This window comes from Mesoplodon densirostris, chromosome 17 (genome assembly GCF_025265405.1).
Source record: "Mesoplodon densirostris isolate mMesDen1 chromosome 17, mMesDen1 primary haplotype, whole genome shotgun sequence".
NCBI lineage: Eukaryota > Metazoa > Chordata > Mammalia > Artiodactyla > Ziphiidae > Mesoplodon > Mesoplodon densirostris.
In genome coordinates this window covers 52,266,102-52,287,184 of record NC_082677.1, presented here as the reverse complement: position 1 = coordinate 52,287,184, position 21,083 = coordinate 52,266,102, and the positions used below count along the sequence as shown (strand labels likewise).

Below are 21,083 nucleotides of genomic sequence, written 5' to 3'. Positions count from 1 at the left end.
CTCCCAAACATGTAATACAGTATTACATCTATACATTACATCTGCAGACTTATTTACTTTATAACTGGAAGTTTGTATCTTTCTGCATGTCAAATAAATACCATAAGTCCAAAGACAGCTAAGTGGTGACACACATCACAAAGGGTTAATTTCCCTAATAAAGAGAGACAGCCTACAAAATTAATAAGAAAAGGACTGACAACTCAAAAGAAAACGAGCAAAGGGTTATGAACAGTAAGCTCATGGAAAGGAAATACAAATAACTCCGACAGTGATAGCTCACTCATAATAAGAGAAATGTATAATACATCTGCAACTAGATACATTTTTCATCTATTAGATTGGCAAAATTCAAAAGTTTGGTAACACTCAGTTGGCAATACTATAACAAAATGGCTCCATTTCTCCTGAGGGAATATAAATTGGTATAACCTTCATGATGTCAATATCCATCAATATTACACACTCACATGTCCTTTTACCTAGCAACCCCACTTTTGGGACTTTATCCTTCAGACATAATTTTCACATGTATAACATGGCACATGTATACAAGATTATTACTGAAGAATTATTTGCAATAGAAAAAGACTGAAAACAACTCAAAAGTTTATCAACTGGGGACTGGTAAATAAATTGTGATATATTCTTAAAATGCACTTGCTATCCACTATACAAATGTTGAAGAAAAAAAGGAGTAAGTTTTCTACAATAGATTTATGGAAAGATTTCCAAGATATATTAGTAATAAAAGCAAGATACAGAATAGGGTATATGATATGGTGCTTTTTGCATAAGAAAAAAAATTGATTAGAATGAGACACATATATATCTGTATATTCATAAAGAAATTCCGGAAGGATACATAAGAAATTAATAATGAATGTTTATCCATGAATGTGGAGGGGCTGAGCATTGAGCTGAGGGAAACATGTTTATATTATGTTTTATTACATATGCAAGAATTACATTTAAAATGTGTCATATTTCAAAAAATAAAACCCAAAAGGCTGGGGAGGTAGCCAAAATGGGACAGTGCTAATACCAACCTGGCTCCTTTGCTGGGAACTCTTGTTATCTTGCTCTGGATTTATCTAGCGCCATATTTAGAAAAGATTAAATCAAAACTGTGAAATTAAAAAAAATACAATTGATAAGCCTCTATCCATACTGGTCAAGAAAAATAGAGAAAAAAATAAAAAATAAAATGTGTCATATTTTACCTATCATGTTCTATATTTGCAACTGGAAGGTTTTCATTTTAGTTCAGTCCACCTTACCAGAACTATAAATCTTGGTAAGAAAAAAAATTTTTTTAAAGTAAGGCTATTGGAAAAATAAATGGACAGAATTAATTTTAATTGCCTGCCATTTCTAAGTAAAATAAATGATAATGATATCTTTTTTTGTTTGGGAATATATTTATTATTTTAACAAGAAATAGGATATTCTTTTTAGTAGTATATTTATATTATTTAAATAATAACTACATCATTTTTCAGAATCCAGCAGCTTTTAAAAGAGAAAATGTTTCTTTAGTTAAAAAACAAAAATGTTTGAGCGCCCTCTGCTGGTTCTATAGTAGCATATCAGAGTAAATTTTGGGTTTATTTAGAAACAAACTTGCACATGATTAATGCCATTAATTCATTTGCCAATATTTGAGAGTAATTCTAACCTGTGTTTTCCAAAATTTTATAAATGTTAAGTTCTGCTAATATGTCACTAATATTGTCAAGTAAGATGAGCATTTCAATACAAATCTTAAAACGTTATTCAGTAGGGCTTCCCTGGTGGCGCAGTGGTTGAGAGTCCGCCTGCCGATGCAGGGGACGCGGGTTCGTGCCCCGGTCCGGGAAGATCTCACATGCCGCGGACTGGCTGGGCCCGTGAGCCATGGCTGTCGAGCCTGCGTGTCTGGAGCCCGTGCTCCGCAACGGGAGAAGCCACAACAGTGAAAGGCCCGCGTACCGCAAAAAAAAAAAAAAGAAAAAAGAAAATCACTAGGTTGGTAACAGAAATGTCAACACTAACACATCTGCTAATTGTCTAATGAGCCCATGTCCCAGAAAATCTGAGGGACGCTCCATTGCCCAAGGGGGGGGGTCAGAATTTTATGCCTTAGTTTTTTGGACTATTTCTTGCTGTCCAAGGAGTAACACTGGGTTACTATTTTACTGGACACTATTTAATCGATACCAGTAAATCCCAATGATGTATGCAAAGAGGGGTGGGTCTGATACAGAATGCGCATGGATTAAGGTCCAACAAGTCCCCTCCTCTTGGTCCCACCACTGCTCTTGCCTCTCCTGACTACTTGCTCTCCATGGCATTTGACTGCCTGCTGTGTTTGGAATATTCTGCACTTTCACAAGCTAAAAGAACACACACTTCTTGGGGCTGTATGGCAGAACAGGCTCTGGAATCGGACAGACCAGGTTGAAATCTTGGCTCTACCAGCTCCCACTGTGTGACCTGTCCAAACGTTTTCCTGAGTCCTCTGAGTCTCAGTTCTCTCATCTATACAGTTGGGTCATGAACGATACCTACCTTATGGGATTGACGTAAAGAGTAAACGCGTGTCAGCTCCCAGAACTCCATAAATAAAAGCTACTATTCAAGAATCTGGATTGACTGAAAGCAATGACATAAGAATATCTCTAAGTAGCACTTTTCCCCTAAAGGTCTCTTTGCTTAACCCACTTCTGGACCTTTTCTTTTGTAACTGCTTCCAGCATGAGTACCTTTGGTAATGACATATCTCTTTCCTTTGGGGATGCATTATGACCAGAACTGTTTTTCAGAGCCAACAGTGGTACTGAGAAGAGGAGCATCCTTTTAGTCAAATGTGAGGGGTGACTGTGAAGTCCAAATCTGGTCCCAATACACAAGTCTATCAGTTGTCACCACTCCCCATCCTATGCATTCAGAGTTCCTCAAACCTCACCATTCCCCAAGTGAGCAGAGACTTTCCTGCTCCCAGGGCTTCTCACAGGGCTCCTCCTCCAAATAGAATGGCACAGCCTTGTCTCTCTGACCCAGTCAGAAATATCCTACTTATCCACCACACCAGCCCACTCAACCCTTCTGTAAAGCTTCTTCTCTGCCAGGGAGGCACAATGGCACAGCAGTTAAGAACAAATGTAAGAGCCCAATAACAGTGCTCAGGAGAAGCATCAGAAAAGGTGGTGATGTGCATGGACCACGAAGCCAGGCTGCCTGGGTCTGAATCCTGCCTCTACAATGTGGTCATGAGCTCTGTGATCTTAGATGAGTTACTTTATGTCCCCATGTCTCAGTTTCCTCAATAGTTAAATAAGATAAAGAATGGTGGTTACTTCAAAAGTCTATTTTGGAGATGAGATAAAGCACCTAGAATAGTACCCACCAAATGTTTGTCTAATAAAGTCCTCAATCTATCACTTCTTAGCTGGGTGACCTTCAATGGTTTATTTAACCTTTCTTTTTTTTTTTTTTTTTTTTTTTGCGGTATGCAGGCCTCTCACTGTTGTGGCCTCCCCCCGTTGCGGAGCACAGGCTCCGGACGCGCAGGCTCCGGACGCGCAGGCTCAGCGGCCATGGCTCACGGGCCCAGCCGCTCCGCGGCATATGGGATCCTCCCAGACCGGGGCACGAACCCGTATCCCCTGCATCGGCAGGCGGACTCTCAACCACTTGCGCCACCAGGGAGGCCCTATTTAACCTTTCTGTATCTCAATTTCTTGACTTTAAAATGAGGATAAGAAAAATAGCACCAATTTCATAGGATTGTTGAGAGTTAAATAAAATAATATATGTAACTTGCCTAGTACATAATTGTATACAGAGCTTTGCATATGGCAGGATTTAAACAAAATGGTAGTTTTAAAAAAAAGTTAGTTATTTTTCCTGAACTCTGTAACGCCTTACTCATGTATCTATTACGACACATATCAGATTATATTGTAATAGCCTAGACTGGGAACTCCTTGAGGACAGGAAGTTTGTCATTAATCTTCTGGTAAAAGGAAAACCAATTCAGCTGGCAACTAGGATGTGAGGGGGGAACTGAAAACTGAAACAGAAACCACAACTTGCAAAACTATATAATGAGTCACAAAATAGAAAAACTGTACAAAACCATGATATGCAAGACAAAGTTCAGACCCCTAACAACATCTCATGGTGTTCTAAATAAGACAACAGACAAACTAACCTAACAATAACTCCACACAAAGGCATGTCTTCTAAAGATAAGACCGCTGATTGTTCCAACAACTTCCTAGTTTACGAATTCTGACCTATCTCTGCCAAGGCCATCCAATGACTAACTACAGTCCTGCAAATTCTGTAGATAATCTTCCTTAACTTCCACCTGTTAAAATGTTGAACTCTCCATTATGTGTGCACCTCCTTGCTGCAGCAAGCTAATAAACCTTTGTTTGAAAAAAAAATACTACCTATTGTACATTGGACACTGGGAATAAAACCGTGAATGGAAAAAAGCTTTTGCCTTCAAGGAACCTAATCTTTTAATGTGGTAACAGACAGATATTAACAATACAGTGTGATATAATTATAAGCAAGGTAAGCACTGTGAACACTTGGCCTAGTCACGGAAGTCTTTCTGGAGGAAGTGATTTTTAGGATAAATCCTGAAGGGTGATTAGGAGTTAGGTAAAGAATAGGGTTGGGCATGGTAAACATTCTAAACAGCAAGGGCTCCCTGTGCGAAGAACAGAATAAAGGACAGCATGCTTGGAATAGAATAAAGGACAGCTAGGAATAGATTAAGGACTTTATAGGCCCCATGCATCAAAAATATTGCTATGTTCTTCCATTTGAAATTCAAAATAAAAATTAATGCTAATTATAAAACACATGCAGGGAAAAAGGCACACAAGGCCCAGGGCGCCACCTCCAGGCACTTGGAGGAAGGAGGGTCAGTGCAGAGCCAGAAGAGCATGCAGCCAGGCAGGGGGTCGCAGCTCCTACAAAGGCGCCAAGAATGTCAGTAAGAGGATACTCTGTGGCTGAGACCGCTGGTAAGAGGCTTCTGGCACTTATAATATCAGAGCCGTGTGGCTGACAGGGTCTTGGTGCTCCCGTCGGGTGTCAAGCCTGTGCCTCTGAGGTGGGAGAGCTGAGTTCAGGACACTGGAACAACAGAGACCTCCCAGCTCCACATAATATCAATTGGCAAGAGCACTCCCAGAGATCTCCGTCTCAATGCTAAGACCCAGCTCCACTCAATGATCAGCAAGCTCCAGTGCTGGACACTCTATGCCAAACAACTAGCAAGGCTGAAACACAACCCCACCCATTAGCAGAGAGGATGCCTAAAATCATACTAAGTTCACAGACACCTCAAAACACACCACCGGACGCAGCCCTGCCCACCAGAAAGACAAGATCCAGCCTCATCCACCAGAACACAGGCACTAGTCCCCTCCACCAGGAAGGCTACCCAACCCACTGAACCAACCTTAGCCACTGGGGGCAGACACCAAAAACAAGGGGAACTATGAACCTGCAGCCTGAGAAAAGGAGTCCCCAAACACAGTAAGTTAAGCAAAATGAGAAGACAGAGAAACACACAGCAGATGAAGGAGCAAGGTAAAAACCCACCAGACCAAACAAATGAAGGGGAAATAGGCAGTCTACCTGAGAAAGAATTCAGGGTAATGATAGTAAAGATGACCCAAAATCTTGGAAATAGAATGGAGAAAATACAAGAAATATTTAAAAAGGACCTAGAAGAACTAAAGAGCAAACAAATGATGAACAACAAAATAAATGAAATTAAAAATTCTCTAGAAGGAATCAAAAGCATAATAACTGAGGCAGAAAAACGGATAAGTGACCTGGAAGATAAAATACTGGAAATAACTACCACAGAGCAGAATAAGGAAAAAAGAATGAAAAGAACTGAGGACAGTCTCAGAGACCTCTGGGACAACATTAAACGCACCAACATTTGAATTATAGGGATCCCAGAAGAAGAAGAGAAAAAAAAGGGACTGAGAAAATATTTGAAGAGATTATAGTTGAAAAGTTCCCTAATATGGGAAAGGATATAGTCAATCAAGTCCAGGAAGAACAGCAAGTCCCATACAGGATAAATCCAAGGAGAAGCACGCCAAGACACATATTAATCAAACTATCAAAAATTAAATACAAAGAAAAAATATTAAAAGAAGCAAGGGAAAAACAACAAATAACATACAAAGGAATCTCCATAAGGTTAACACTGATCTTTCAGCAGAAACTCTGCAAGCCAGAGGGAGTGGCAGGACATAGTTAAAGTGAAGAAAGGGAAAAACCTACAACCAAGATTACTCTACCCAGCAAGAATCTCATTCAGATTCGATGGAGAAATTAAAACATTTACAGACAAGCAAAAGCTAAGAGAATTCAGCACCAACAAAACAGCTTTACAACAAATGCTAAAGGATCTTCTCTAGGCAAGAAACACAAGAGGAAGAAAAGACCTACAATAACAAACCCAGAACAATTAAGAAAATGGTAATAGGAACATACATATTGATAACTACCTTAAATGTAAAGATTAAATGCTCCAGCCAAAAAGACACAGACTGGCTGAATGGATACAAAAACAAGACCCTTGTATATGCTGTCTACAAGAGACCCACTTCAGACCTAGGGACACATACAGACTGAAAGTGAGGGGATGGAAAAAGATATTCCATGCAAATGGAAATCAAAAGAAAGCTGGAGATCATATCTTGGGTCACAACTCAAGCCTTGGTAAATTTAAGATAATTGAAATCATATCAAGTATCTTTTCTGACCACAATGCTATGAGACTAGATATCAATTACAGGAAGAAATCTGTAAAAAATAAAAACACATGGAGGCTGAACAATACACTGCTTAATAACCAAGCGATCACTGAAGAAATCAAAGAGGAAATCAAAAAATACCTAGAAACAAATGACAATGAAAACATGACTATCTAAAATCTATGGGATGCAGCAAAAGCAGTTCTAAGTGGGAAGTTTATAGCAATACAATCCTACCTCAAGAAACAAGAAACATCTCAAATAAACAACCTAACCTTACACCTAAAGCAATTAGAGAAAGAAGAACAAAAAACCCCCAAAGTTAGCAGAAAGAAAGAAATCATAAAGATCAGATCACAAATAAATGAAAAAGAAATGAGGGAAACGATAGCAAAGATCAATAAAACTAAAAGGAGCTTCTTTGAGAAGATAAACAAAATTGATAAACCATTAGCCAGACTCATCAAGAAAAAAAGGGAGAAGACTCAAATCAATAGAATTAGAAATGAAAAAGAAGTAACAACTGACAGTGCAGAAATAAAAAGATCATGAGAGATTACTACAAGCAACTCTATGCCAATAAAATGGACAACCTGGAAGAAATGGACAAATTCTTAGAAATGCACAACCTTGGGCTTCCCTGGTGGCGCAGTGCCCCTGCGATGCAGGGGACGCGGGTTCGTGCCCCGGTCCGGGAAGATCCCACATGCCGTGGAGCGGCTGGGCCTGTGAGCCATGGCTGCTGAGCCTGCATGTCCGGAGCCTGTGCTCCGCAACGGGAGAGGCCACAACAGTGAGAGGCCCGCGTAACGCAAAAACAACAACAACAACAACAAAAGTTAAAAAAAAAAAAAGAAATGCACAACCTTCTGAGACTGAACCAGGAAGAAATAGAAAATATGAACAGACCAATCACAAGCACTGAAATTGGAACTGTGATTAAAAATCTTCCAACAAACAAAAGCCCAGGACCAGATGGCTTCACAGGCGAATTCTATCAAACCTTTAGGGAAGAGCTAACACCTATCCTTCTCAAGCTCTTCCAAAATATAGCAGAGGGAGGAACACTCCCAAACTCATTCTACGAGGCCACCATCACTCTGATACCAAAACCAGACAAAGATGTCACAAAGAAAACTACAGGCCAATATCACTGATGAACATAGATGCAAAACTCCTCAACAAAATACTAGCAAACAGAATCCAACAGCACATTAAAAGGATCATACAACATGATCAAGTGGGGTTTATTCCAGGAATGCAAGGATTCTTCAATATACGCAAATCAATGAATGTGATACACCATATTAACAAATTATTTCAGTATGACCTCATCTTAACTTTAATGAATTATACCTGTGATGAATGTGGAAGCAACCTAAGTGTCCATCGACAGATGAATGGATAAAGAAGATGTGGCACATATATACAATGGAATATTACTCAGCCATAAAAAGAAACAAAATTGAGTTATTTGTAGTGAGGTGGATGGACCTAGAGTCTGTCATACAGAGTGAAGTAAGTCAGAAAGAAAAATACAAATACCATATGCTGACATATATATATGGAATTTAAAAGAAAAAATGCCTCTGAAAAACCTAGGGGCAGGACAGGAATAAAGATACAGACGTAGAGAATGGACTTGAGGACACGGGGAGCTGGAAGGGTAAGCTGGGACGAAGTGAGGGAGTGGCATGGATATATATATACACTACCAAATGTAAAATAGATAGCTAGTGGGAAGCAGCCACATAGCACAGGGGGGTCAGTGTGGCACTTTGTGTCCACCTAGAGGGGTGGGATAGGGAGGGTGGGAGGGAGATGCAAGAGGGAGGAGATAGGGGGACATATGTATATGTATAGCTCATTCACTTTGTTATAAAGCAGAAACTAACACACCATTGTAAAGCAATTATACTCCAATAAAGATGTTTTAAAAATAAATAAATAAGGCTTCCCTGGTGGCACAGTGGTTGAGAGTCCGCCTGCTGATGCAGGGGACACGGGTTCGTGCCCCGGCCCGGGAAGATCCCACATGCCGCGGAGCAGCTGGGCCCATGAGCCATGGCTGCTGAGCCTGCGCGTCCAGAGCCTGTGCTCTGCAGCGGGAGAGGCCACAACGGTGAGAGGCCCGCGTACCGCAAAACAAAGAATTAAAAAAATTTAAAAATAAATAAATAAATAAAATGAAATAAAATACATGTAGGAAAGTCCTTCTGGTTTTTCTCATCTTGTGTAGTTTAATACTTTAAAAGAAATCTTGAATTCTCTGAAAAATATACTCATGGTCCTGCTTTGGCACTTCAGCATATAGAAGTTTGTCTGTGGCATCATGCACTACTGTTTCTTTAGGGAACTACAAATACTTTGGTGTGGCAGCACTGTAGAGTGTGAAAGGTAATGAAGTAAGAGATAAAGCTGGAGAACTAGGCAAGCACCAGTTCATGAAAGTTCTAGTAAAGATGTAGTTAAAAGATGTGGTCTTTGTTGTCTACTGACCTGGGTTCAATCTCTGCCATGCTTGGGCACTCACTTTATATGACTGGGCAACTCAAAGCCTTAATTTCCTCAACAGTAAAATGGAAATGCTAAGCTGTGATGATTAACATAATAAATATAAAGCGCTTAGCACAGTGCTTAATATCATAAAACACACTAAATTTCAGTTAGGTATTTTTGTTAATAAATTTGTTCTTCAGCCTGAGAAATGGGGAGTCAATAAAGGGTTTTAAGTAGTATGATTAGAATGGGATTTTATGGATTTCTTTGCTGGAGTGTATAGTCTAGGTTGAATGACAATGAGTAGATTCTAGATGTACTTAAGAGGAAGACTCAGTAGATAATAATGGGGCTTCCCTGGTGGCGCAGTGGTTAAGAATCTGCCTGTCAATGCAGGGGACACAGGTTCGAGCCCTGGTCCTGGAAGATCCCACATGCCGCGGAGCAACTAAGCCCGTGCGCCACAACAACTGAGCCTGAGCTCTAGAGCCCCTAAGCCACAACTACTGAGCCCACGTGCCACAGCTACTGAAGCCCGCGTGCCCAAAGCCCGTGCTCCACAACAAGAGAAGTCACCGTAATGAGAAGCCCACGCACCGCAACGAAGAGTAGCCCCTGCTCGCGACAACTAGAGAAAGCCCACATGCAGCAACGAAGACCCAATGAAGCAAAAAAAAAAAAAACAAAAAAAAAAACAAAAAACAAATAAAGTTATTAAAAAATGATTGGGGGCCTCCCTGGTGGCGCAGTGGTTGAGAGTCCGCCTGCCGATGCAGGGGATGCGGGTTCGTGCCCCGGTCTGGGAGGATCCCACGTGCCGCGGAGCGGCTGGGCCCGTGAGCCATGGCCTCTGGGCCTGCGCGTCCGGAGCCTGTGCTCCGCAACGGGAGAGGCCACAACAGTGAGAGGCCCGCATACCTCAAAAAGAAGAAGAAAAAAAAAAAAAGATTGGATGGAGTTTGAAGATATATATGCATATATCTATATGTTGCATGTATACATATATTTCATATTCATACAAACACACACATTTACAAAGTCTCCTATATAAACTGCCACAGATGATGATAGGTGTAAATCTCAGTTTCCAGAGGAATCAAATATGTAATATTATTAAAATCATCTGTCACTGAAATGATGTGATAATCTGTCAAAATAATTTAAAATGGGTTAAGGAGAGAAGATGGAGTGTCAATGAAATAAAATTGACCAGGAGTTGATTACTGTTAAAACTGGATGACAGGGCTTCCCTGGTGGTGCAGTGGTTGAGAGTCCGCTTGCCAAGGCAGGGGACACGGGTTCGTGCCCCGGTCCGGGAAGATCCCACATGCCACGGAGCGGCTGGGCCCGTGAGCCATGGCCGCTGAGCCTGCACGTCCGGAGCCTGTGCTCCACAACGGGAGAGGCCACAGCAGTGAGAGGCCCGCGTACCGCAAAAAAAAAAAAAAAAAAAAAAAAAAAAACTGGATGACAGGAAAGATTATACTTTTTTCTGCTTTTGGATACATTAAAATTTTTCCATAACAAAAAACATTAAAAAAATATATACTAAGGTAGGGAGACCCAGAAAACAAAAAGGTCCCTGGGGGGCCTAATAGACTGGCTAGAATACAAGTTCCATGAAGGCAAAGACCTTGTCTGTCTTGTTTACATCTGTATCTCCAGGGCCTAGAGCAGTTCATAGCCACACAGTAGGTTCTCAGTATATATTTGTTGAAGGAATGAACGTTGGAGAACAAAAGCCATAACCTAAGTGAGTGACAGCTTAGACTGAGAGCCAAGATTCCTGGGGATCATCTTTTATGCTACATATGATATCTCCCTAGCTACTGTAAGGAAAAAGAGCTCGAGAAAACCAAGAGAGACCAGAGCAGATTCACAAACTTCACTTCGGTATTCCATGAGAAGGAGGTATTTACAATGGTAATATGCATATGATACCTAGAAAGCTTCTCTGGGGACTCTGTCATATCATTTCATGCCATTGCTTTTAAAAAACAAATATTTATTGTGGAGATGTCTTTGTCTTGTCTTCAAGCCAAGAATCAGAAGAAAACTACCCTAGCCTCTCCTTCCCTTTCTTACGGCTAATACTACGATGGCTAATAGAAGAGAGGGAAGGAATAAACAGTCTTTTGAAGAAGGTTCACCTCTACATTTTGTTCTTATTTCCTTAGTAGCCTTAGGACAAAACTGTCTATTACAAAAGTAACGATGTAGAACCTTAATTAGGGCTTTTGAAATTCAAGCCCACTCTTATGGGGGACAGAACCTGAGCTGAGGAAAACGACCAATAACACTGAAACAACAGACATCAGGTACAATTAAATGCCCACGAGGCACCCTCTAAAGTTTTAAAGCTGCACTGTCCAGTACCATAGCCACTAGCAATGTGTGGCTATTGAGCATTTGTGATGCAGCTTGTCTGAATTGAGTTGACCTGTAAGTATAAATATACACACCAGATTTCAAAGACTTAGTAAGAAAAACAAAGTAAAATATCTCAATTATTTTTATATTAATTGCACAGTGAAGTGAAAATATTGTGGATAAGTTAGACAAAATATATCATTAAAATTAATTTCCCTTTTTTTTACTTTTTGAAAAAGTAACCACTAGAAAAGTTAAAATTACATACGTGGCTCACACTATATTTTTATAGGACAGCATTCTTTTTTTTTTTTTTTTTTTTTAGTAATTTTCCTCTCCTTATGTGGAATAAAATAAAGAGCTCAGGGTATTAATAGCACAACTCCTAGTCTTCTTACTCTATACTGTTTTGGGTCCCTTCTATAAAAGTACTGCTATATGGAGTCATTACAAGCAATTATAGGTATAAATGGAGTGCCCACTGAAGAACTGGTGATTGTCCCACAAACTCTTTTTTCTTTTTACTAGAAGTGCTCTGAACTTATTAAGGGGGAAATGATAGAATGTCCTCTGATCCCTATTTACACTATCAGCAATTGCTGAAGTGTTTCCTCTTAAATTACCTAAAGATATACCTTACCACAGCAAGCATTATTTTTCTTTCCAAGTCATCAGTGCCTAGTCTCAGATGAGAAAACTGTTTTCCCTTTATTAACATGTTCTTGATTCACATTTTTTTTTTTTTTTTGCGGTATGCGGGCCTCTCACTGCTGTGGCCTCCCCCGTTGCGGAGCACAGGCTCCGGACGCGCAGGCCCAGCGGCCATGGCTCACGGGCCCAGCCGCTCCGCGGCATATGGGATCCTCCCAGACCGGGGCACGAACCCGTATCCCCTGCATCGGCAGGCGGACTCTCAACCACTGCGCCACCAGGGAGGCCCTTGATTCACATTTTAAAAAAAATAAATTTATTTATTTTTTTTGGCTGCGTTGGGTCTTCTTTGCTGCGCGTGGGCTTTCTCTAGTTGCGGCAAGCGGGGTCTACTCTTCGTTGCAGTGTGCATGCTTCTCGTTGCAGCTCACGGGCTGTAGAGCGCAGGCTCAGTAGTTGTGGTGCATGGGCTTAGTCGCTCTGCGGTATGTGGGATTTTTCCGGACCAGGGCTCGAACCCGTGTCCGCTGCAATTGCGGGCAGACTCTTAACCACTGTGCCACCAGGGAAGTCCAGCTCTTGATTCACTTCCAGCGAAATAAAAATCCTGGCATTATTATGTTAAAAGTGATTTGCCTCCCTTCTGTTTTTATTTAAAAATTCCCAAATTTAATTAAGCTTTTTCTTTTAAAAGAAGTATGTACATATGTTCATGTTTTCAATTCATCCTGTCATACTGAAAAACTTTTCAATGGTTGTGTATCATATTTTAAATAAAATCTAGTTCAAAAATCTTAATGTGGCTCTTGTTTACCTAATTTGACTACAGCCATGTTTCCCCCTAACTTGATACCCTCCCACCTCTCTGGCTTTCTTCAAGAGCCTAGCTCTTCCTTACCTCTGGAACATCCCACAAGCTATTATGTCTGCCTTGAATGTTCCTGTCTCTATTTTGTTTCACATGGCTAACTTCTACTCATTACTCCCTTTCTTAACCATTTAAACACTATATTCTAAGAGAAGCCATGCTTGAGTCTTTCCAGTCTAAATTGTTATAATGGTTCATATTTCTCTCTATTTTCTTTCATAAAACCTAATATAATTTGTATTAAAATTTAAACATTTAATTATAAAAATTAAAAATTTTTTCCTATATGATTTTCCGTTAAATGTCTCCCTTTCTAAATTAGGCTATAAGCTCCATAGGGCAGATACCATGCCTTGTTTGTCCATCACTGTATTCTCAGCAAGTAGTCGTATATCTGAAACAGAGCCGACCTTTAGTAAACATTTGTTGAATGATGAATTGGAAAGACCCAACAGAGTGCAAGAGTTGCAAACATGAGATAAGCAAGTAACTGATGAAACAAGGTACTAAAGAGGCCACGGGGGATAAAGTATATGTGCACTAAAAAATAAAACAATAGGGGCTAAGTCAATGATGGTCATAGAAAGTCAAAGGTTTGTTAGAATGTATGTCCTGAGAGACATCATATTAAATGAAGGTGGCTAGGGATGGTTTCAAAGAAGTAACTGGGCCAGAAGGGACGCTTAGATTTTATTAACTATAATTTAAAAAATATTTATAAAAATAGAGTGAATCAGATGACTTGTGTCATAGGTTAGGTTCTCTGGGAAGTAGATGTTGAGGTGGAGTTAGAAGTACAAAAGGTTTACTGGAGGATAGCACTTGTGAAAGAGAAAGGGAGAAAGTAGGATTAGGCAGGGGGAGCCATCAGACTGCCATGCAGGCCTGAAAAAGCCTCTGTCATCCTAATGTTGACACTAGGTCCTTATACTATGCCTTACTCAGTCTTTAGTTGAGGATGGGCATGGGAGAGAGTGGTAGCCCTGAAAATAGTGTAACTTCAGCTTGGAAGCTGAGGTGAACCCAGAAGAAATTAAGGACTGAAGGCTGTCAGCTAACTACATGCCTTGCAGTTGGGCAGTGAGTCCTTTCTCGAAGGTAGATCTGAGCAAAGTACCTCTGTGACTGCTACACAGGATGCCAATTCAACCCAAATTAATCTATAAATTCAATAAAGGATCCTTTTTTTTTTTTTTGCTAAGCTCAACAATCTTGTTCTAGGAAGTATTTAGTAGACCAAGGGTTCACAGTTAGCTAAGTCAAATTTGAAAGACAAGAGCAAAGGGGAGGGATTTTTCACTATTACATATTAAGACAGTCTATAAGACAATGGTAAATAAAAACAACATGGTACTGGCGTCATCATGGATAAAGAGACCAACTGAAAAAGAGGTCAGAACCAGAGCCATACATAAATGGAAATATGAATATATGGTAAAGGTGGCATTGAAAATCAATGGGGAAGGGAGAGACTGTTCAGTAGAATTATAGAGAAGAATTGGCCTGCTCTTTGGAGAAAAAATAGGCTAGATCCCCACCTTACAGCAAATAAAGGCATGTATTCCAGAGAGAATAAAGACCTAAACGTGATTCTCGGGACAGAGTACTGACTATAAAATAGAAGAAAAATGTAGAATATGTTTGTGATGTTGAAATACAGGCTAAGTGTTTAATCAAGACCCCCAAAGCACCACAGAGAGTAATAAGATTGTCTCCATCAGCTAGGTGAGAGAACTGGAAGAATCTAAGGAGGAGTTAATATACTCTAGAGAATATTCCTAGGATCAGGGCAGCTAAGTAAACTATAAGGAGATGTAGGCCTATGGGGAGATATATCATTATGACTTGCCTATTGAAAATATTTCCCCTGCCTCTACTTCCTTCTTATATTCTTCAACAAACATTTTTGAGTGCCACACACTGTGCTACGTGCAGAAAGAACAAAGAGGAATAAACCTGAGTCCTAGTCCTTAAAGAACTCATAATCTAGTTAGACAGACAGATGAAAAACTAAATAAGACTTTTTAACTCCTATTCTACAGGTAAGAACCCAGAGGCAACAACCTTTGCCTAGGGCATCTGGTATTTGAGCAATAAGGAAAGTCATTCCAGGCAAAAGGAACAGTGCTAACAAAGTCACAGGGCTTTGAAGGAACATGGTATGTTAGAAAATGTTAAGGAGGTAACCTAATAATGGACATTCTGAAATGTTTGTTATTGAATACATAAAGTAGTCTATGCGGGTTGTTTTAGTCTTTTCTTAGTTGCACTGCTTATCACATTAGCTAATTATCACTTCTGAAGACAAAGCCAAAGAAGATGAAGCACTGAAGCAATGAGGGACAAATGATAATAGTTAAGATAGAGAATCATGCTAGGAAGCACTGATGACTAGTCGTGGAGTGATAACAAGCCTTGTAACTAAGGATTTAGAGGAGGAAGAGATTGCTATCAGCTACATTGTTCAGGGAAGATTTCCTGGAAGTGGCAGGGCTTCATTTGATCATTCAAAAAATTGAGAATGGACTGTATATATCAGGGGCTGTGCATGGAACAGGAGATTCAAAACCATAGTCTACTAATGAACAGATAATCAGATAATTGCAAAAATAAAGCAATGAGTGTTATAATAGATGCAAACACAGGCTGATGTGATAAAACCTCAGAGGGACTCCTGCTTTAGAGAAGGGAAGTCAAGGATGGTTTTCTAAAGGTGATGCTGTATGCACTGAATTTAATGGATGGGTAGGATTCAAGCGCAAGGGAGGGAAACACATTTTGCAATGGATCAGTTTAGTGAGAGAACACACCTCTTTAAAGGAGCATGAAATAGTTCAGGGTGGCTGAAGCGAAGGCTGAAAGGCAGTGAAAGAAGTTTCTAAGGCACATAGGAAGAGTTTGATTTTAAAAGGTCCTTTATAGATGTTAAAGAATGTAGATTTTTATCCTGAAGACAACGTGGAAGTTGATGAAGATTTTAAGCAGGGAACTAACATGATTAGATCCAAATTTTACAATAACTGCTATTAAAGGCAATGATGATGAAGGCAACTGAAGATGAACTGATAAGGGGGCAGCTAAGAGGCAGAGAAATTAAAAGCCTGTTACTATTGTTTAGGAAAAATAAGGAAGGATTCAAAAATACAGTAGCAGTGGTACTGAGAGAGAAGGATGGGCAAGGTTTGAATAGCCAGAGAAAGAAGTAAGTGGAAGCATTCCCTGTGGAAATGATGTGAATAAATGTTTGGAGGAGGGAAAGGTGAGCAAATCTGTTTCCCTGGATTATATAGCATTTAACAGAAGAATGATGATTAGCTGGAGTGGAGAGCCAGAGTTACCCAACAGTTGGTGATGAGGTTGAAAACTGGTGGAGTCAGTCTGTGGCAAGGCTATTAAACAGACAGGCTAAACAAGTAGGATTTTACATTTTCCCTAGCAATATTAAATTTATAAATCATTTTTTTTATTGTGGCAAAATATACAAAAATTTACCATCTTAACCTTTTTTTTTTTTTTTTTTTTTTTTTTTTTTTTTTTTGCGGTACGCGGGTCTCTCACTGTTGTGGCCTCTCCCGTTGCGGAGCACAGGTTCCGGACGCGCAGGCTCAGCAGCCATGGCTCACGGGCCCAGCCGCTCCGCGGCATGTGGGATCTTCCCGGACCAGGGCACGAACCCGTGTCCCCTGCATCGGCAGGCGGACTCTCAACCACTGCGCCACCAGGGAAGCCCCCATTTTAACCATTTTTAAGTGTACAGTTCACAACACTCACATTATTGTGCAACCATCAACACCGCCTATCTCTAGAACTTTCTCATCATCCCAAACTGAAATCCTTTACTCATTAAAAAATAGCTCCCCATTCTCCCCTACCCCTCTTGCCCCTGGCAACTAAGTGATAACAAGTTGATAAAAATTCTATTTTTCTGTCTCTAGGGATTTGGCCACTCTAGGTACCTCACATAAGTGGAAACACAGAATAGTTGCCCTTTTGCATCCAGCTTATTTCACTTAGCTAAATCACTTGTTAATCAACACCCTGGTTAATCAGTAGCAGGTTTCTAATTTGCATACTACTTTATATGTTTTATTTTAAAACAAATGTCAAGCTTTTCTGACTTTATCAAATCTTTTCCACTTATTGCTTAAGGACACTTCACTCTAGCAAATTATAAACTCAGAGTTCTTAACAATTTGGTCTACCACTGTGTCTGCCATAAAAAGCTTTTTATTGGTCTACTTTTAAGTGTCTATATTGTGAATTATTTTCATTTCATTACAGTTAACAGGCACTAGACTTTTTGTAAAATTCCACCTAGTACCTTAATGGAAGTAAATAATAGCAAATAGAACAACTGAGGCAGGAATCAAACTTATTTGACCACCCAGGAGAAAGGAAGTTACTTTATTTAGGATGCTGATATGAAGGCTCTCTTTTGATATTATGTAATTTCCCTATCTAGGGCTGAATCGGCTCTAAACGGAGAGAATTAAAAACACAAACACTTAAAAAAACCCAAACAAAACAAAACAAAAAAAACCCCACAAACACTTATCTTATTTCTAGCTGGGGAAAAGTCCGAAAGTTTCAGATGTTTGGAAACTATTTCAGAACTGTCAAGGGTTGGAGGAATCCCTAGGTCATTAGTGCTCTGCCCATGCATGAAGTCAAGTAATTCTGGACAAGACTTAACTAAGCCTCTGGCGGTCTCAGTGCGTTACATGAGACCAGCCCGTTCTTCCCAATCTTGTCCACAGCACAGCACATGCAGAATATAGTACTGCAGGACCCTGGGGTAAACGGAGGAGGCAGCACAGCGCAGCACACCTGTAATCCCCAGGTCGCCTGCATCCCGCCACATCCGAGTGGACGCTCTTAGAGGAGCGCTCCCGTCGGTCGTTCCAGCCGATGCGCCACGCCGTCAGTTACAGAGGACGGGCTGGGGTTCCCGCTGATTCTGAAATCAGCGGCCTTTCCCTCCTTGCAAAAAAAATAAAGTCTTTATTCCTTAAGAGAATCAAGGCGTGAAAAAGCTCACGAGCCACAAACCACGCAAAGACGCAAAATTCACCGCACTTCCCTAGCGCGCTCTCCGCTGATCTTACGTCTCTTCCCAGCAGGCTCCGGGAGTCACCGCGACATTTCAACAATTCTCGCGAGATTTATCGGCAGCCATCTTCTTGGGGGTGCTGGGAACCGGGAAGACCCCCCGAACCGTTCCCATTCAGCTGCCCTTCGTCTTCGCTTTCTTTAGTTTTGCCTCTTCTGCGTTGCCAACCAGCACCTGGTCTCAAAGCTGAGAGAAAGCCCGCGTCTAGGAGCGTGTCGCGCTCTGGTCCAGGAAGATTCGCTGGGGTGGAGAGAAGGGGGAGGGCCCGGGCAAACCGTTGCTGCCTCAGCCGGGGCCGGGGTTCGGGGAGGGGGAGCTCCTGGCACCCCGTGGACTCGCGGCCTGCAGCCGTCCCCCCGGAGCTGTTGGCCCATCGGGGCTCGCGGGAGCCTGCCACCGGCGCCTCCCACCGCGGCCCACGCGGGCGGCGCGCGGAGGAGGGGGCGGGGGCAGCGGCGGCTGTAGCGGCCGCGACCTGGGCGGGCGGACTAGTGTGACGGGCCTCTGGGCCGCCGTGGATGGTTTCTAAAATGATCATTGAAAACTTCGAGGCCCTCAAGTCCTGGCTCAGCAAGACTCTCGAGCCCATGTGAGTATCCGGGGGCTATTTCCTTGCAGGGGTGGAAGTGGGAGATAGGTGGACTCACGGTTGCCTCAAGTGCCTTCCGTGGAGGCCGAAGCGGTGAACGCAGGTCCCAGGGCTCTGTTTTCTCCTCCTCTACCACTCTCGTTCCCAGGTTCAGAATACGCCTGGGAGCCTGAGCTGACCTTTACCTTATCGCTGAGTTGTTTCTTAAACCAATGTCTCTTCCTCTTGTTTTCCCGTTATTTGTAGACCGACCCCAACAACCTACACACACAACTCGTATTTGCCGAGGGCCCCCAGATCGGTTTCTTCTGGTGAATCCGAGCATAATCGCTGTCCACTAGACTATTTTTGTTTCTTTAAATGAGGTGAATAGCCCTTATTACGGATTAGAACAGTTCTCCTCTCAGCCACTCACGTTTTACCTACATACAATCCCTGAAAGAAAGGCCATGTCTCCCATGTGCTGTCTGGCTCATCAGCACCTCTGTTAACTGAAGATGTAACAGGTGCTAAGGTGCCCAGTAAAATTCCCCTTTCCCACCTACACGTTTGTTAGCTTGGAGGAAGAAAATGCAATCTATCCATATGGATTATTTAGCAGTTTTAAGTAGGTTTCTGTAGGTGGACTCTGTGCGTGTGTGTGTTTGAGGGGGTTCAGGGTGCTGAAATGTATTAGGTTGGAAAAATTGTTTTAAGGATTTATCTTTTAATACACACAAAATATGGGCCAAGTGTTTTATCAAAATTGGTTGATTTACAATAAACAGCTTAAAATACAACGGGGAATATCCACTCATTTAATAAATTTATTAGGCTCCTTCTATGTAGTGTGGAAGGGTCGGGGCTAGAGTTTTTCAATTCCAAAATCAGTAAGACATAATAAACAAGTAAATAAGCTAATTTCAGGTAATAAGAGTAATGACGATTGTAACAGTAGCGGATCATGTAAAAGAGTGACTAGAAGGCCTCTCAGAGGAGGTGACATTTGAGCAACACCTAAGGAGCAGAAGGAACTATCTGTGTAAAAGTCTGGAGAGAGAATGCTCCTTACAGAAGGAACAGCAAGTGCAAAGGTTCTCTAGTGGAAATGATCACGGGGTGATCCGGGAAGAGAAAGCAGGCAGTTGTGGCTGCAGGGAACCTTGTGATGGGGGAGAGGATGGAAGGTTGTGAAGTTTGAGAAGTAGGCAGGGGCCAAGTCATGTAGGGTCTTCTAGGCTGTGGTCAAGAGCTAGGATTTAATTTAAACTATAATGGGAAGACATTAGATGATTTAAAGCAGGCAGGGATTGATCTGATTGTGTTTTAAGTCTCCCTGCTTTGTGGAGGTTAAGGGGTCAAGAAGAGAAGTAAGGAGACCATTCCGAAGGACGTTGTAGGCAGAGCTGTAGATAGTTTGCATTAGAGTGATAGTGGAGACAGAACTAAATATGTTTAATGAATAGATCTGGTAGAAGTTGCTGATCGATTGGGTGTGAGAGATAAGGGAAGGGGAAGTCAAGGGTGATAACTAAGAAGTTAGCCTAAGCAACTGAATCCGTGTTGGTAGAGAAGGCTTGGAGAGAACAGGTTGAGGGGAGAAGAGTAGGTTGGTTGGTTTTGATCATTAAGTGTAAGATATTATATATGTAAGTGAGATGTCAAATAAGTAGGTGGGTATGAGTCTAGAACTCAGGCCAGGACTAGAAATATTTGGAGTCATGCAGATAGTGTTTAAAGCCATGAGACTGGGAAGTTTCTGAGGAAGAATGTGTAGATAGGGAAGCGAAGAGAGTCCAGGTCTGAGGTAGGAAGAAAATTGGGATACATGTCACTAATGAAACAAATGTATGACAAAAGAGGAGGGTTGTCAACTTGATGGGATGCTGCATAATGGATGAAAAAGGTGGAGGCAGGTTAGTGGCCCTTAGGTTTGGCAAGGTAGAAGTTCATTGGTGAACTTCGTGAAAAGTTTCACTGGAGTAGGGGGGTGTGGATAGAAGCCCTGTTTAAGTGGATTGGAGAGAGAGAGTAGGCAGGAGTGTAGTCATAGTGGTTGAGAGGGAGAACTCTGGAGCCAGAATGGCTGCCTTTGAATTCTGCCTCTGCCACTTACCAGCTGTGTGATACTAGGTAAGTTACTTAGCTCAGTGCCTCCTTCCTCATGTCTAAAATGGGGAAAATAATGAGTATGTATTTAAAAAATCTTTGAACACTGCCTGGTTTGTAATTAGC

The 21,083-nt window shown here is 41.4% G+C and overlaps 1 protein-coding gene across 17 annotated transcripts in view; it reads left to right on the top strand.

The window, feature by feature from the left end:
- Positions 1-18,330: 18,330 nt before the first annotated feature.
- Positions 18,331-21,083, top strand: part of RBM26 (RNA binding motif protein 26) — an 85,213-nt gene continuing 82,460 nt past the window's right edge. For all 17 annotated transcript variants that reach the window (XM_060079674.1, XM_060079672.1, XM_060079666.1 and 14 more), the window contains exon 1: positions 18,331-18,869. In XM_060079674.1, the coding sequence (XP_059935657.1) occupies positions 18,799-18,869 (71 nt within the window). In that variant the 5' untranslated portion in view covers positions 18,331-18,798. The remainder of the gene's footprint in view (positions 18,870-21,083) is intronic.